At 31.7% G+C, this 16,852-nt stretch overlaps 2 protein-coding genes across 3 annotated transcripts in view; one reads left to right on the forward strand and one right to left on the reverse strand.

Moving 5' to 3' along the window:
- The first annotated feature begins 3,897 nt into the window (after positions 1-3,897).
- On the forward strand, positions 3,898-8,952 carry LOC132722977 (uncharacterized). Its single transcript, XM_060707606.1, has 3 exons — positions 3,898-4,683; positions 4,884-4,986; positions 6,697-8,952. The coding sequence occupies exons 1-3, from the start codon at positions 4,318-4,320 to the stop codon at positions 7,980-7,982; spliced, it is 1,755 nt and encodes a 584-aa protein (XP_060563589.1). The 5' UTR covers positions 3,898-4,317; the 3' UTR covers positions 7,983-8,952.
- A 491-nt stretch (positions 8,953-9,443) lies between these two features.
- LOC132722978 (uncharacterized) overlaps positions 9,444-16,852 on the reverse strand; it is a gene marked incomplete at its 5' end in the record, with an annotated part of 34,566 nt that continues 27,157 nt past the window's right edge. The window contains 1 exon segment of one of the 2 annotated variants that reach the window (XM_060707607.1): positions 9,444-14,850. In XM_060707607.1, coding sequence (XP_060563590.1) covers positions 14,673-14,850 — 178 coding nt within the window. 2 annotated transcript variants of the gene reach the window in all.

A 16,852-nucleotide genomic window follows, 5' to 3' on the forward strand; every position in this document is an offset into this window, starting at 1 on the left:
ACAAATCATACAGTCCTAGTCGCTTTTCAATGAAAAACAAGTTCTGTGATGATATTTAAAACCGTAAATATCTGATCTGATAATATCTTCGGCATATTATGTGTAAAGTTGATATGATTTCGATGGGTTATAAACGATGTCAGCGAAGGCGAAGGCGTTATTAAACAGTCATGAAATTGTCCATCATTTATTCTATAGAAGTCGTTTTCTCCTTTTATTACCAGACTCCAGATTTCATAACTTCTCTGGCTGAATTAATATCCATGCGGCTCACTATAAGATCGTACAATACAGCATGCTTTTGATTATCTTTTCATATCAATCAGATTGATTTGAAGAAACAACTGTTTATTAAAAACTGACTCGGCACTTTTAAAGCATTTGTATAAAAGGTGTTCCCAAACAGATATTTATTTCCGAATTTATTGATTTCGCAAATAATTTCAGTCAAGTATAGCTTGATTGATATCTTCAATAAATAGGATATTACTGCAAAAATCTAAATAAAACAAGATAGCACTAACTTGTTTCGATATTTTATGTTTCTCGGGTGAAAATAGTATAATCAAGGTTTTTAAATTACTTTTTTATAAAAAAAAATCACCTTAAAATAGCAATAATACCATGTCTTCAAATTCGAGATGATGTTACACTCTACATGCACACAAATGTAAAAGAGAATATCTTTCATTTGTTTATTAAATTACCCAATTCAAGATTTGAATATATTTTAATTCTTATATTTTAAGAGGAATTGTATAGCATTGGTTTGTGATGACCGTGTTTGAATTAGTTTAAATTACCACCATAATGGCGTTCATATCTTTATTTTAATATTGGAAAGGCTGTCTAACAAAAACGATTTGCTTTCGTATCATATGATATTATTGAGATGTAATTATTGATAAATATGTCAGCGCATCATTCGTAGACATTGATAAAAAGTGATATGTAACACGGGAAACTGTCATCAAATGATAAATTCGGAGAGAAGTTTCATATTTTCTTATCAGTTACCAAGACAAAATATTAAAAAACAAAGATCAACAAGCAATTGTGGCATTCCTAAAATAAACCAGCAATACAGATCCATCGGCAAGGAGCCTAGCAGTGTACTACACAAAAATAGTCTGTTTGTTCACTCTGGCGACTAAATACTCTAAATATGTTAATTCATGTACACCAATGTTGTTTTGAATTTTGAATTAAAACCTTAACATTGCCGAACAATATAGATAAAAGTGCAGACAACCATTTAGTCGTGTCTTACCCTTAACTTGCTGGAACCGGAAGTGATTAGTTTTCGCTACCGGTATAGAGCATGGCCAGTTTGTGATGTTAAAAAGATAGAGTTAGAGATTGCTCATTTTTTCTATTTTATATTTAAATCCCCCAAGCTTCAAGTGGATTGTGTCAGTTTTAAAGCAGAGCAAATTCAGCACTTTAAGGACATAATCGTTCCCTTCGATGTTCAAATACACAAACACACACGCATGCACGCACGCACGCAAAACAAATGACACTCACGAGACGGTATTAAATTTAATTGAGCCGCGCCACGACAAAACCAACATAATGGGTTTGCGACCAGCATGGATCCAGACCAGCCTGCGCATCCGCGCAGTCTGATCAGGATCCATGCTGTTCGCTATCAGCTTCTCTACTTATAATAGGGTTTGTAAACGAACAGCATGGATCATGATCAGACTGCGCGGGTGCGCAGGCTGGTCTGGATCCATGCTGGTCACAAACCCATTATGTTGGTTTTGTCGTGACGCGGCTCAATTATTCTTACTTTGCTTTCTATGTATGAAATTTGTACCAGTAGGCAAGGAAATACATGAGTAGGAAAGGTCCGAAACATGTCGTGAGCTGTCTTGTTATTAACATTACATATAACAATACTTGATTGACAATTGCACAAATATACTGTTATTTTTTTTCCGTATTATATTCATTATTATATGAATTTTAGATATCGATTTTTATAACTACAAGCTGGAGAAGAAGGTTACAATCTATCTAGAACTTTTATATCACTGTCACATGTGGCATTAACCTGTAAAAATAACCACTTAACTTAACGGTTTATTTTATTACGTTTGTGGACGGAATGAAACTCATTAACCATTGAATAATTCCAATTAAAATCTGACGGACAGAAGGACGGATGGACGGTAGGTCGATCGGTCGGACAATACCATTCAATTTTATAGGAGGGGATAATACAGAATCATTTATGTTTAGTTTACATTTTTATAATGGTTTTGTACTAAATAGTACATTGTTTGAATCAGTACTTAATATGTATTTATAAATGAATTCATTTACATACGTCGTATCTGTTTTATAAAATAAACGAGCTTAAAATACATATATAACAGAATCAAAATAACTTAGGACCACAATATATTTTTTATCAAACTATTAGATTTCAAAATAATTCCGATTTTCTGTCATCTACAATATAAAAATGAGTTTAACTAAGAAATCCAATTGCCTGTTATGTTGATATTTACATACTTATAAACGAAATATTGAGAAATATAGATGAAATAAAATGCTTATTTTCATTTTCCGTATTTTCACTGTAAACATTTAATTTTCACTGCAGTGAAACATATTTTCACTGGTGTCTTGTCGGACTACTTTCTTTTGAATTTTTCCAGTATAAAAAATTCAAGGGAAAAACTTTCAAATTGTATTTTTAAAAAGAGAAAACTATATATAATAAACAGAAAATTCAAGTTTTTTCTACAAATACATGATTTATTATCATCTTGTGGTATGAAAATTAACATATTTCACTCGTGGCTTCCGCCACTCATGAAACATTTATTTTCATACCACTTGATGAAAATAGATAATGTATTTATAGAAAAAAACTTGAATATCCTCTTTTTATTACTTTTCTTCCGATGGTTGGAAAATATTTTATATTTTTCCTTTATGTTAAAGTTTTACAAATGCATTAAAAATTGTATAGCATTTCATACTTAAAGTTTAATGTTTCCGTAAAAAAAATTCTTATATATAAATAATGTATTGACATCTACAAGTGACTACATGTGCTGCGTGCAAAATATATTATAGAAAAATAAAGGTTAAAGATCGACAACTCAGTAAACAATATACAATGATAGCTCGAATGGTTACTGTTCTTTAATAATGACTGACTCGACGTTAATATTATTAGTTATAAAGATTGTTGACAGGTTATATGGCCCTATATAAACGGCTGTTTGTAAATATAACCCGAGCCGCTAGGCGAGGGTTATATTGCAAACAGCCGTTTATATACGGCCATATAACCTATCAACAATCTTTATAACGAAATTATAATACAGCAAACATCATTTTTTAGAGAAAAAAGTAAGATTTCTTCATGAATCGACAACAGCCTTGTATATAAAACTATATAAACGTCACAATTATCCAATGAAAAGCGACGTTACAAACGTGCAGTATAATAAAGTATGTGTTATTAGAAAACTTATTTGTAACAATATAAGCCTAAATGATCATTTGTCCAAATGATAATAATCATGATTGGTGTTGTTGGTTAAAAATAAGATTGATCGCAAATATCGGATATATGTAATTTGTCATATCATGATATTTATTTTTATATGCTTTACACTGCATAATAAAAAGACAGATACACGTATCTTATATTTCTATATATTTCTATATAACTCAACAATTTATTTTTCTGCAGTTAATGACTTTTATTTCCTAGTATCATTATAATAAAACGTCCTATTGGAATGTAAATAATACGCAGACTGTGACTATCAATTTATATACATTGTATATATAACAAGTGCCTTACTCGCCTTTGTTCTTGTGTAGTAGTTATATATGCTCTTTGTTTGCAAGCATAGCGTGAAGCCTGTTGTGCTTTTATTTCATTAAAAACAAAACCCTTTACGTTAATGTCAACATTCTATATATAAATGGTGTACGTCTTAAGAGTTATATTGGCATATGTTTTTTTCTTCTTCTTTTTTATATAATAATAAAGCAAAGTAGCCATAAATCGTGTAACATAAATAACTTTTTTACAAACTCTTTTTCTCATCTCGGCATTTAAGGCCTATGTGGATCATCACAGCTAGTGAACACATATTTAATCTTTATTTGTGAACATTTAAAGGACGGAAAACGATACTTTCCACATCCATAAATCATTCTTGTATGGAATATTTAGTAAATTAACGGGATTAACAAAATTGTTCAATAAGAACCCTTAATAAACAAATTCACGTGTTGTTTGGTATGGACATTGAGTAGTTACTACAGTTTACACAACCTACAATGGAGAGTCGGATACGAGAGTCGATACATGCATTTAAAGGCGAGTCGGCTTGGAGTCCTATGCCTGAGCACTTATTGTTCACACAGGTGGACAAGGAAAAGTCGCCGACGCCCATCGCTACGGATGGGGAACAGATCTGTGAGGAATGTGGAATGAAGTTCAAATCCGAAGCGATGCTAACTTACCATAAAGTTGGTTTTTGTGTCGGTCCGTCGACAGATGAACTCTTCCTGGATGAAATTCCAACAGAGTCATCAATTGTGCTTCCTGGTGAATCTAGAGATATACCAACCAATATGGCCAATGTAATACAACACAGTGCTAAAAATACCAAACTACAGTCTTCTAGCCGAGTTATCAAACAGGTTTTAGTTTTGAAAGTTTTATAAATAGATATTTTTTCCATCTTTATTCGTGTTAGTATGTTATCTACTAAACAGTCGACAAAACACATCTTTACATCGTATAATCGTGCTTAAAACACGTTGATAAATAAACTAAATAGCACTGTCTCATATTGAATAGCAAAATTATGTTTGTGCAAATAAGTTTTCTGACATTTCAGGAGCCGCCAAAGTTAGAATGGTGTATGTGCGCGCATGGTGCAGTTGCGCCGGCGGCAATTAAAGTAGGATACGATGATAGCGACCAGACATATACCTATTTATGTAAGTTTCTTAAGTTCATAATTCATAGAAAATATCATATCAATGTTGCTATAATTACAATCTGACAAGTGAGCGGGAATTTGTAAAACATGCATGTAGATAAAGTTAAAATAATCCAAATTCTCTTTTTACAATGTTTATGGTAATTTGACCAAATATATTGTGGTGTTATGTGTTTTGGGTGATAGAACTTGTTTTGCAAGTTTGATTTTGTATGACAGTTATTTTTTTTTAGCTGATTTGGTTCTGGAATATAACATTTCTCAGTAACTCTGACCACTCCTTGTATTGCTTTCAAAGTGACAATATATTAGTTTATTTTCATTTATTTCTTCATAGAAATACTTGGTATTTTCTTTTCCATTATTTAATACATTAGATTTCTTCTATACTTAAAGTTACATTTAATAATTTCATAAAAAACTAAATAGCGACATTTCATTAATAAATTAGGTTTTATATCGACTCCAGATCTTATTTTGGTGTCCAAGCAATCAAAATGAGTTTTATTAGCATAAAAATAGGTAACCTCATTGTGGCGAAATGGTTAGTACAATTTCTGTTTGCATGAGAAACCCCGCCTTCGGATCATCCGTACATCAATATTAAATCAACAAACATGACTATAATTGGCAGTCCTAATTTAACGGTATATTTCCGCATTGTAACGGATGTTTTCATACAAATTTAATCTTTTTACGAGATGATTACTTTTACTGAACCCCAGGTTTAGTGCACCGTGAAGCTTTAACGGTTAAAGTGTGTTTGCACAAGAAAATATCACATTTGCTGTGTTCCGGATAGCAACTATAAAACTGTGACGCAGCGCATACACGAGCTCAGGGGCCTCCGTGGCCGAGTGGTCAAAGTCGCTGACTTGAGATCACAGGTCCCTCACCACTGTAGGTTCGATCCTCACTCGGGTCAAAATCTTTCATGTGAGGAAGCCATCCAGCTGGCTTACGGAAGGTCGGTGGTTCTACCCAGGTGCCCGCTCGTGCCTGAAATAATGCCCGGAGGGGCACCTGGGGTCTTCCTCCACCAATAAAGCTGGAAAAAAATCGACGAAAAATCTCGGCGGGACGCTCTAGGATGACCCGACTTGAGTGTACGGTCGCCCATATGGGCTTTCCGGCGGCGACCTTAAATAAACGCATTAAAAAAAAAAAAAAAAAAAATACACGAGCTCATTATAGTCTTCATTTGCATGTTAAAATTCGTATACGAACTTTAGTGTTACCTTGGGCTTTCCCGTTTAAAATCCTAATTTATGAACAATATTTGATGAGATTTACAACAAAACTTTTAAACAGGTTAATGAAACTGTAGAATGTTTGATTTTAAGGCCGACGGAAAAATATTTTTACTTTTTCATTTAATGTAACTTTAAAGCCTGGTATGTATATATCTATTTATTTGTGAACTTGTTTTTATTGTAATTTGAGTTGTTAATTGTGTAATATGTTGTATTATGTATTTTGTGAAATGTATTTGTCTTGTAAAATATTTTTGTAATGTGATGTCTTATTGTTGTTTTATTTTATAACAGGTTTATTCTTTATTGAATAAATATATATTTTAACCTGATTGACTGTTGTTCTACCAAAACCCAACCACTACATGCATAAAATTATTTGTTTGAATTGTAAAATATAACTCTGTGTATTTTATTTAATTTACCGACAACTAAATATCAAGTATTTCATTCAGGTGTAGCTCAGGTTGGAGAGGAGGTTATTCCAGGTACAGTTCTGCCACCAAGGAAACATGCTACTGTACTATTTAGAGGTGCTGAAATCAAAGCTACAGATTACAGTGTTTTAACAGATCTAGGAGGGTTAGCAACATGGAAACGCTGCGACACAGCAGGAAGCATACCACGTGGTGCCGTCAGGGGAGGATATGATTCTGATGAATTGCAGTATTTCATTGGAAGAGGAAAAGCTCCAGATGGTAACTGGTGTTGTGGGCAATACCTACCACATAAACAGCAGTGTTGTTTCGCTTGGGAAGGGAATGAATATAAGACAAAAGAATTTGAAATTTTGTGTAAAACTACTCCAAAACAGTACTTTAGCAAAGCAGAGATAAACGTTAAGAAGTCAACTGATACAACTATAGCCAAACCTAGGCAGACGACAGTTAATATACCTACAGATATCGAACAAGATAAAACTTTAACTCATGATTTTACAAGGAAGCAAAAATCCTCAACACAGATTTCAATGCATACAGACAGCGTTAACAATATAAATGAACATGACACCTCGGTTATTCTGGAAACTGGACGCCTTACAAATAGGAACGAATCTGCTAAAAATCCAAAGCGACAGGATACTGGTATCTTAAGTCTCGGAAAACCTAGACAGAAAAGGTCATCTGAAATGGTTAAATCTGGAACAGAAGTTAAATCACAAGGAAAGATCACGCCCACCTATTCAAAAGAAAATATCTCAAAAGAAAACAGTAGAATTGTTACTCCGAGAGAACTAACGAAGTCTCGCGCTTCAACAAGAAACGATCACTCAAAAGATAAAAGTAAAAATTTTAACACGCGAGAACTGACAAAGCCTGGTGCTCTAAAAGAACAGACAGTTTCGAAAGAAAATAGTAAAATTGTAAATCAGCGAGAATTAACTAAAACTAGCGTTTCAAAAGAGCAAGTATCCAAAGAAAAGAGTAAGATAGTAAGTCAGAGAGAATTAACCACGTCTGGTGCTTCAAAAGAACAGGTGTCAAATGTAAAAGAAAAGAGTAAAATCGTTAATAAAAAAGAATTAACAATACCTGTTGTCCCAAAAGAACAGCTATCCAAAGAGAAAAGTAAAGTTGTCAGTCAGAGAGAATTAACCACGCCACGTACTTCAAATGGAAACAGTGAGATAGTTAATAAACGAGAATTAACCAAATCAGGAACAATAGTAGATTCTAAGGACACAGACCAAAACAGACCAAACACCGGAAATGTTACAGGCAACACTAATTTACAGTTTTAAAGAACAGAATCGTAAGACAGTGACACGTTTAAATTGCTCAATTTATTACATCTAATAAATGTATACATCTTCTAATAAATTTATACAGATGTATAAAAAGGTTAATTAAACAAATACATTATTAACAGACTATGATAACTGAATGGCAACATGGTAAAGAGATGGACAAACTATTTGAGCACAAATAAGTGTTTAGTTTCGCCTCAATATTACTCGATAAGGTTACATTTCTACAGTAAGCACAAAATTCCGCATAGCCCTTAGTTTAACTATCTGTTCCCATATGGTATTGACAGTGAACTTTGGACAGCATTAATATGTATTTTATGTTAACAGTTATATACAGCTATTTTACTTACATTTTAACATTCATCTAGTATCCTATTGACTCACCTATTGTCTTATGAGTGCGAGGCTGATATGTCAAAGTTGATGGCCGGCTAGTTCAAATGCTTGAGACACAAATTATGGCCTTCAAATAATTTTATTTCAGATAAAGTTTTGTGGCTCAAACCATCAAAATCTGTTAAATAGATTGATGTGCACAATGTAATTTTAAATCCATGACTCGACGTCGACAGGTTAACATAGTCATTGTAGGCATAAGCTGTATTTATTCATGTAATCATCATAGATATCACCATTTTGTAACAATGACGTTTCATGCATCATCATTGGGCATGTGTGTTAAATTCATTCAATAACTGGAATAGGAAATCATGGGTCTCTTCTGTATTTATTGATCGGATCAAAACTGATGCACATATATATTTAGTGTATAGACTTTGAAAAAGTGTACCAGTCAATGCTTCAGATCAAATATACAAGATGTTGGCATCGTAGTTTCAGCAAGGATTAACAATGAATTCCTTTTGATCCATGTTTGATATACCCATTGTAGCGTTCCATTACGCATTGCTGTATATATAAACTATTTTTACTCCAAGTCTAAGTAGGTTGTTTTATCTATGGAACAAACGACGATTCTACCCTAGGGACTTAATACTGTCCGCTACGCATTGCCACAAACTAAATATCTAAACTTGTGACATGTTCTTATAAGTGGAATTCAAATAGTGTCATTCAGAGAGAGGCCAACGTGAACCGAGGTAATGATTGAGGTAATGATTTGTCGGGGAACACTTGGCAATATTACTACATACTCGGCACATTGTAGTTTTGGAGAATTTTGAAGTAATATTCCTTGTTTTGTCTCTTCAAGGAGTGTGACACTGGGACACTTTAGAGCATACATTATTATATAAATTTTGTAGATGTTCCCTTTAGAATGCTATACACGATAGCCAAATATCTAAAATTAAAGCCAAGTAAAGGATAACCTGAGAATACCTGTACAATTTAGTCTTAATTAATCTACCCAGTTGTTTAGACGAATATGTACTTTATTCCTTGAAAAGTGGAGGGACTTTATAGGGAATAAACAAAACAATAAACCACCAGAAAGTTTTTAGAGAAAATGTTATTTTCCTACATGCAATGATAACACTATAACATATCAATGACTGTAGTGAAACAACACATCCTTTAATGCATTTTCAAACTTTACAGTAAAAACTTGCATTTAAAATAAATATATACATCTGTACATAAACCTATCTTCTCTCACACACATTTTTGCTGTTTTTAATCAAGTTCTCATCAAAAGTAACAACACATGGATAAATCAAATACTAATACTAAGTTGCTTAGAAGAATACACAAGTAGATAGTATGTTACACTGTTTGACCAGTAATATTTTGAAAAGATGTTTTTATTATATTTTCTTACATGAAACATATAATAACAAGAGGTGTATGTTTTACAATGCAAATCACCTCACACTATGATTTTCTAGCTTTCTGGGGTTGAAAGACTTCAAAGATGTTAGCAAACTTGATTAATTGGATATCAACATCCATTCATATCTGCCTATACTAAATCTACTTGTGTAATCTACGGTAATGAAACATATAAACTTTTTTTTCAGTAAGAAAATACTAGCATGTGATCCGAGATCTTTTAAATAAGCATTTTCACATTCATATATGCAATATTTAACCTAATCACCTGTAGTGTATTAACATATTACAAGCAGGATGTCATACATTAAATCAGAATGATGTTGAAAGTGTAACATGCATACAAGCAGCAGCATGGCTTGTATTGCAATTTTTGTTAAACACAAGAAACAAACAAATTCATGCTTGATTTTCCCATCAATAACGGGAAACTATATGTTAAATTTCTGACTTATCAAGTGTTAAACATGACAAAATGACAATATTATAAAGGGTCCCTCCTCCCTAATTCTGCTGCACACAGTTTAATGCACTGTACATCATGTGTATGACATTCAAACAAAAACCAGTTACCATAGCAATAAAATAAATTTGTCATATATGGTAAAATGTAAAACATAAAATGTAGTGTATGGACAGCCTAGATGTTATAGTCATAACAGTTACCTTAAATTATGTTTGATGCATGATATACCATTTATAACATAACATAATATATCAGATTCTTACAGCAATGCAAGTCTAGTAAATTCAGGGTAGTAAGTTACTATATGCACTATAACTCTACAATTATCTCATGTTCAGTTGTAGGGCATAAAAAGGGCATGTATACAAACACAATTCTATTACATAAAACAGCACATTTAAATCAATCACTTGTAATAAAATGATGAAAACAAGGAAAGTAAACATTTCAAACTAGTGAAATATACATCAACATCTTGGACCCTTACACGGATTTCAAACCTGTATTTGGTTAATCAAATCCTTCAATAACTAAACAGTTACTTAGACATTTTACATTATACACATTTCAAAGATAATATCTGTTAAAATCATCTATTTCAAATATGCATCTTTTAAAGTAAATATTCACATATTCATATTTACTTTAAAATTTAATAGTGTCGAACGACCTGTGAAGAATAAGCTTGCCTATTAAAGAAAACATTGCATAAATGAAGCAAAAAGGGAGCTTTATGTTGTGTAATATGATGACCAAGTCTTAAAACACAGCAACAAGTCAAGAAAAAATATGAGCCGCATCATGACAAAACCAACATAATGGGTTTGCTACCAGCCTTGGCATCCACGCAGTCTGATCAGGATCCATGCTGTTCGCTTACAAATTCTATAACAAGTAGAGAAACCGATAACGAACAGCATGGATCCTGATCAGAGAGCACAGATGCGCAGGCTGGTCTGGATCCATGCTGGTCACAAACGCATTATGTTGGTTTTGTCATGACGCGGCTCATATGTAATAATCATAAATGTTTACCTTTGACCGTTACCACTAAGATAGATGCAGCCATTTATTCTATTTATAGTTTTATAACTTCTTTGCTATACTTATATATATATATATATACACAAACATTCAAAATCAAAATATTTATAACTCAACATAAACTTATGATGTCAGCAACAACAAATATCACATTTCTTCATTGCTTAACTGGAAAATAAAATGCAGCAGTACAGATTTATTTTGATTTCATTTTCTAATTATTTCTATTTTACTTGCTTAACAAAAAATTCAAATTTCTACAAAATTTTAACAGTTAAAAATATAAAAAATGACCTAACATAATTTAATGGTAACAAATATATTGCCTTCAATGTCATACATGTATCAAATACATAACCATGCATTTTATTTAGTAAATATATCCTCATAGTTAGTCAGGTGCCATTATAAATATTAAGCTGAATCTAACACTCTAACGAATTGTCAACGTAAGCAAAATCAGAATTTAAACTTTAATATTTGTAGCAAAAAAAAAGGTAGGCAAAGTTGTTATTTTCTTTTGTTTTTTGCTCTCTAACACTCATTATGTTATTATTATGTTGTGTTAGTGATGGCGTAAATTCACTAACATATGATATTAACAAATGTGTTACTAAATCCACATAAAATCTGTAAAACATGGCAGTAATTGTTTAAAAGATTTATAAATTATGTAGGAAAATATTGTTAGCCTTCTAACTGCATCTATCCCTAGATACTAATTGTTGAAATTCAACATATACATAACTCTTATCATCGACTGAAGCCTCTTTTTTTTATATAAAAAACATTCTAATTTTGTATTTACATAACCAAAAAAATAATAACATTTCTATATTATTAAACTAATTTTCTGTTTTCGCATTTTTAAAACTATTGTGGCCATGTATGAAAAAACTATAAATCTAAAACAATATCAATTATTATGTAAAATAAATATCAAAATTTACCCCAAAAAACTAAATGTAGTGTAAAACAGTTCAGTAAAAAATCACAAAATGTTTTATTTAGGTGGAAAAAGATAACTGATGTGCCAGGAATGGCTATATAACAAACAAAAGTATAAAATCTAATACTTGACTATATATCCTGAAAATATCAATTATGCTTTAACATTATTTTTTGTTGCCTAGTTAATGACCTCGGCATGCTGATAACTTGTTCATATTTCCTTATATTTATGAAATGATATCAACAACACCTGTAACAGACTCTCTCTATATTCTGCTTTTATAGTAATATAGCTGAAAGATAAAATACTTGATAGGTTGTGATAGGTTCCTCATTATATCAGATTCAAACGAAAAACAATAACAATAGAAATAAGAACTTCTAAACCATTCTTTCTGTATCATGATAAATATATATCAGAATAACAAAATAAAATGATATTTATCAGCTGTAATACAAGAGATGATGCAGGTTTAACAGAACAAGAGGGCCATGATGGCCCTGAAGTCGCTCACCTGCATATAGGCCCCCCGGAGCGGGGCCAGTTTAAACCCCAGGGCTTTTATTTGAACAAACTTGGTAGACACCCATTAGAAGATGTTTCATGCTAAACATCTAAGGTCTAGCTCGTTGGGTTTTTTAAAAGAAGATTTTTTAAGTTTTTTCTTTACACATATATTCAAAAACAATGACACCCCTGGGGCAGGGCCAGTTTTGACCCCAGGGCTTTTATTTGAACAATTTTTGTAGACACTCACTAGAAGATGTTTCATGCCAAATATCTAAGCTCTAGCTCTTTGGGTTTTTTAGAAGAAGATATTTAAAGTTTTTTCTTTTGGTTGCCATGGCAACCAGAGTTCTGCATGGAATTAAATTCTTTGAACAATTTTCAAAGGTGACCACCAAAGGAACATTCCTGTGAAGTTTGGATGAAATTGGCTTAGTGGTTTATGAGGAGATGTCATTTAAAGTAAAAGTTTACGGACGCCGGACGGACAGACGGATGCCGGACGAAAAGCGATCACAAAAGCTCACCCTGTCACAAAGTGACAGGTGAGCTAAAAACAAAATATTACAATCTCACAACATTAAAACCAAATTAATATCTTAAAGAGACAAAAATAAATCACCATTCCATGCGTATAACTTTACGAGTTTATTATCAATTCTATAGCAATACTTTTCCTTTCTTATTTTTTTTTTAATAATACTGAATAGTTGGTGTTTCTTTTAAAATACAATAATGTATCAGTAAATTTCAATCTTATCAAAGTGAGACTCACTCAAATCACCAGTTTTCTAGAAATAAACAAATGGCATCTTGAAATGATTAGATATGACACATTTGTTTAAGGTAATCACTTGTAATAAACAGATCCAAAAATGATTATCATATCACAACAGATATTGAGCACGAGATTTCATAGCCTGATATAGTCTCATCTGTATCTATGGTTACTACGGAAACAAGTCTGAAAATACTTCTCTGTGATTGGTCTGATACTACACTTAAATCTGTGAAATAACCAATCAAAAGCTTTCTTTCAGAGACTGAATTCAAAACAAAAGATAAGTGTCATACATGATGATTTTTACACTGGTTTTTATTCTGAACTAACAATATCAGATGAAACCTTCCAGACCAAGGAAGAGTTTGCTTTTACTAGAAGGCATACTTCTGTTATAAAATTTCATGACTAATGGCATAACAGATTTTAGATAAAAGAAACACATACACAAATACATACAATCTAATGCTGTTATTATCATTTACACATAATTTGATGAATCAAGAATTAAACAATTAGCACATTTGTTTCTTATCTATATACATATTTAGTACATTTCACCAAGAAAAGCTGTACAGAGCAAAATGTTTTAACAAACAGAAGTGTAACAAAAATGAAAATCAAGTCCTTTTCAATAAAAGCAGATTAAATTATTGTTTGTTTTTCAAGTAAATCTTAAAAATTGTATGTTTTTCAAGTAAATCTTAAACTAAAGCTTTAATTTCATACAAAATTCAAATGTTCATGCGAGATCATTGCATTTACCATCACATCAGGATATTAAATCTTTACGTAAATATTTCAGATCAGTAAGTTTTACACTATTCATGTTTTCATTCTTAGACTTTTATGATTTGGTAAGCAGGTCATTCAATTTCTTAATATTCCTTAATACTCAAAAGGTATGAATTTATATGAAAGCAATAATTATTGCTTATTTCTATTTTTTGTCTGCATTAAAATATCAAGTACCTTATTCTTGTTTAATCCTTATTTTATCAAACACAACACAAATATTCCAATCACCAACACTTGTGTATATTTTAACCTTGAAGATCACTTCAAAAAACTCTGATGTGTTTCGAAATTTCACTTTAATATTTCTGTACAAGGGTGTACTTGTCAAATAAAATCATAAAGCTATTGATCTTTTTGCCATGGTTTTTTATCAACTCCTTTATGTGCTGGTATGTGAGAATTCCGGCATTTATCACCATATGTACATCCGGTTGTTCTCCAAAAATAGCACTCATTTCCATTAACTGGTCCAGATTGTTTTTGGTTTCTCACAGCAGTCCCTATTGTGATTGTCCCATTACTGAAATAAAACAAAAATATATACAAATTCTAATCATAAGCTTACACAAGATATTTATATAATAATTTTTATTCACAAAATAATACTTCTGATTATATTCAGGTGAAATCTTCTCAAAATATGTTGAGTAGACAATTTTTGTGCTCATTTTAAACAACACATCATAAAGGTATTATTGCAGTAAGAATTACAGAAATGAAATGTGTCAATTTATTATGACAACTGGGTATAATGTGATTTAGTAGGACTAAAATTTTCCGATTATTAAAACCTTAAATTGAAATCGTATTCTGCACCTGCCTCTTTCTGGTAAAATATAAAACTGTTTTCATGTCGAGGGATTCCAAAACTTTAATACTACTCCATATGAATAATTCAAAGACAAAGAACTTGAATGAAAGGTTCCTTTAATTTAGCTTACAAAGTAAAATATACAATACTTCAAAGGGATAACTCACCAGAAAAAAAAAACAACATTATAATATTTAATGCTAATAAACAATGTAAAAGAATGTGTAAAACATCTTCATTAAACTAACTGTCCAAATTACTTAGTAATCGAGGCCTATACTACATACGTGACTATGTGCAGTAGGGGAAAATATTTACAGAATTAGCAAATAGTGTTAAGAGACTGAAAAGAGAAGAATTTTGAAGAGAACTTTTTATTTAAATAAAAACTTATACATACTAGATATCATCTAACTGCACTGACAATTTTTGAAAAATTAATTCTGTCAAGAAAAAATTGATTTATTTATAAAAGGGACTTTGTTGTGCACTGTCTATATGCTTCAAATAAATTTTCTCTGTTTGTGTTTTTTACTGTGGGTAAAACCACAAATTCAGCTGGTAATTATAACAGAATGCCTATAGGAGTAAGCTCCCTTGAATATCTTTATGGTAATTAAACAGAATGCCTTCAGTAGTAAGCTCCCTTAAATATCTATATGGTAATTAAACAGAATACCTACAGGAGTAAGCTCCCGTGAATAAATATAAAGTCCAGATAAAGACTACAGCAGCTATAAAATCAAGAACTTATAACAGTACACAAAAATACACCAAAAGCTTGCATCAAACTTCTACTAGGCGAAGCTCAGCTACCAAAAGCCCCGACATAAATTGGGAAAAATAAAAGACTGAAGTGAACTGGGGTGTGAAAATGAACAGAAAATTATAATAAAATGAACAACATTGATACAGGTTGTGCACATGGTATAAAAATGAAAATGACAGCATAATGGAAATCATATTAACCACTGTTTGCAAACCCAATTTTCTCTATGATATATGGGATTAGTCTCCTGATAGTACCAGCAACTTTTTTGGTGAGATGTCATAGAAGAGACGGTTACACTGCCACCTAAAGCAGCTAGGAACAGTTAGACCAGTGTTTCAAAATCTGTACTTTATTTTCACCAAAAAAGCATTATTTCCCACAATATTTTATGTACACAGTTCTCCCCCAACATTTTTCATCCTTGGCATTTTTTTCACCATTATCTGAATCTATTTCCATTACATTACTCTTATTCATGGGGAAAGTGATATCAGAAGGGAAACATTTTCTTTTATTCATACATATGAACAACTTCAGGTCAGAAACATATATATCAACCCAGCATATTTCTTTGTTTGGTTTTATGGTAGAAACCAGGTGGCACATACTAGATATTGGCAATTTATTTTCACATCAATGTTTAAACATTGTACATCTTTTACTCTTTTATAGTGTCTATTCTAGGATGCAAAATTTGTCAGAAATTGGGATATTTTCTATCTCACTCCTCAACACACACACAAACACAGGCATAGGAAAAAAAGAGATTTGTTTTACAAAAGGGCAGGCTTTATCATTTTATTATTTCAATTTGGTTAAAAGATTGTATCAAAGTTAATTAATTTTTAAAGAAATTTGTTTTATCATAAGTGCAGACAAATATGACAAATATCAATCAATATACCTATATCAACATATCAATGCCAAAAATATAAGTAG

This window comes from Ruditapes philippinarum, unplaced genomic scaffold (assembly GCF_026571515.1).
Source record: "Ruditapes philippinarum isolate M1 unplaced genomic scaffold, ASM2657151v2 ctg6064_1_1_1_1, whole genome shotgun sequence".
NCBI classification, from domain to species: Eukaryota; Metazoa; Mollusca; class Bivalvia; order Venerida; family Veneridae; genus Ruditapes; species Ruditapes philippinarum.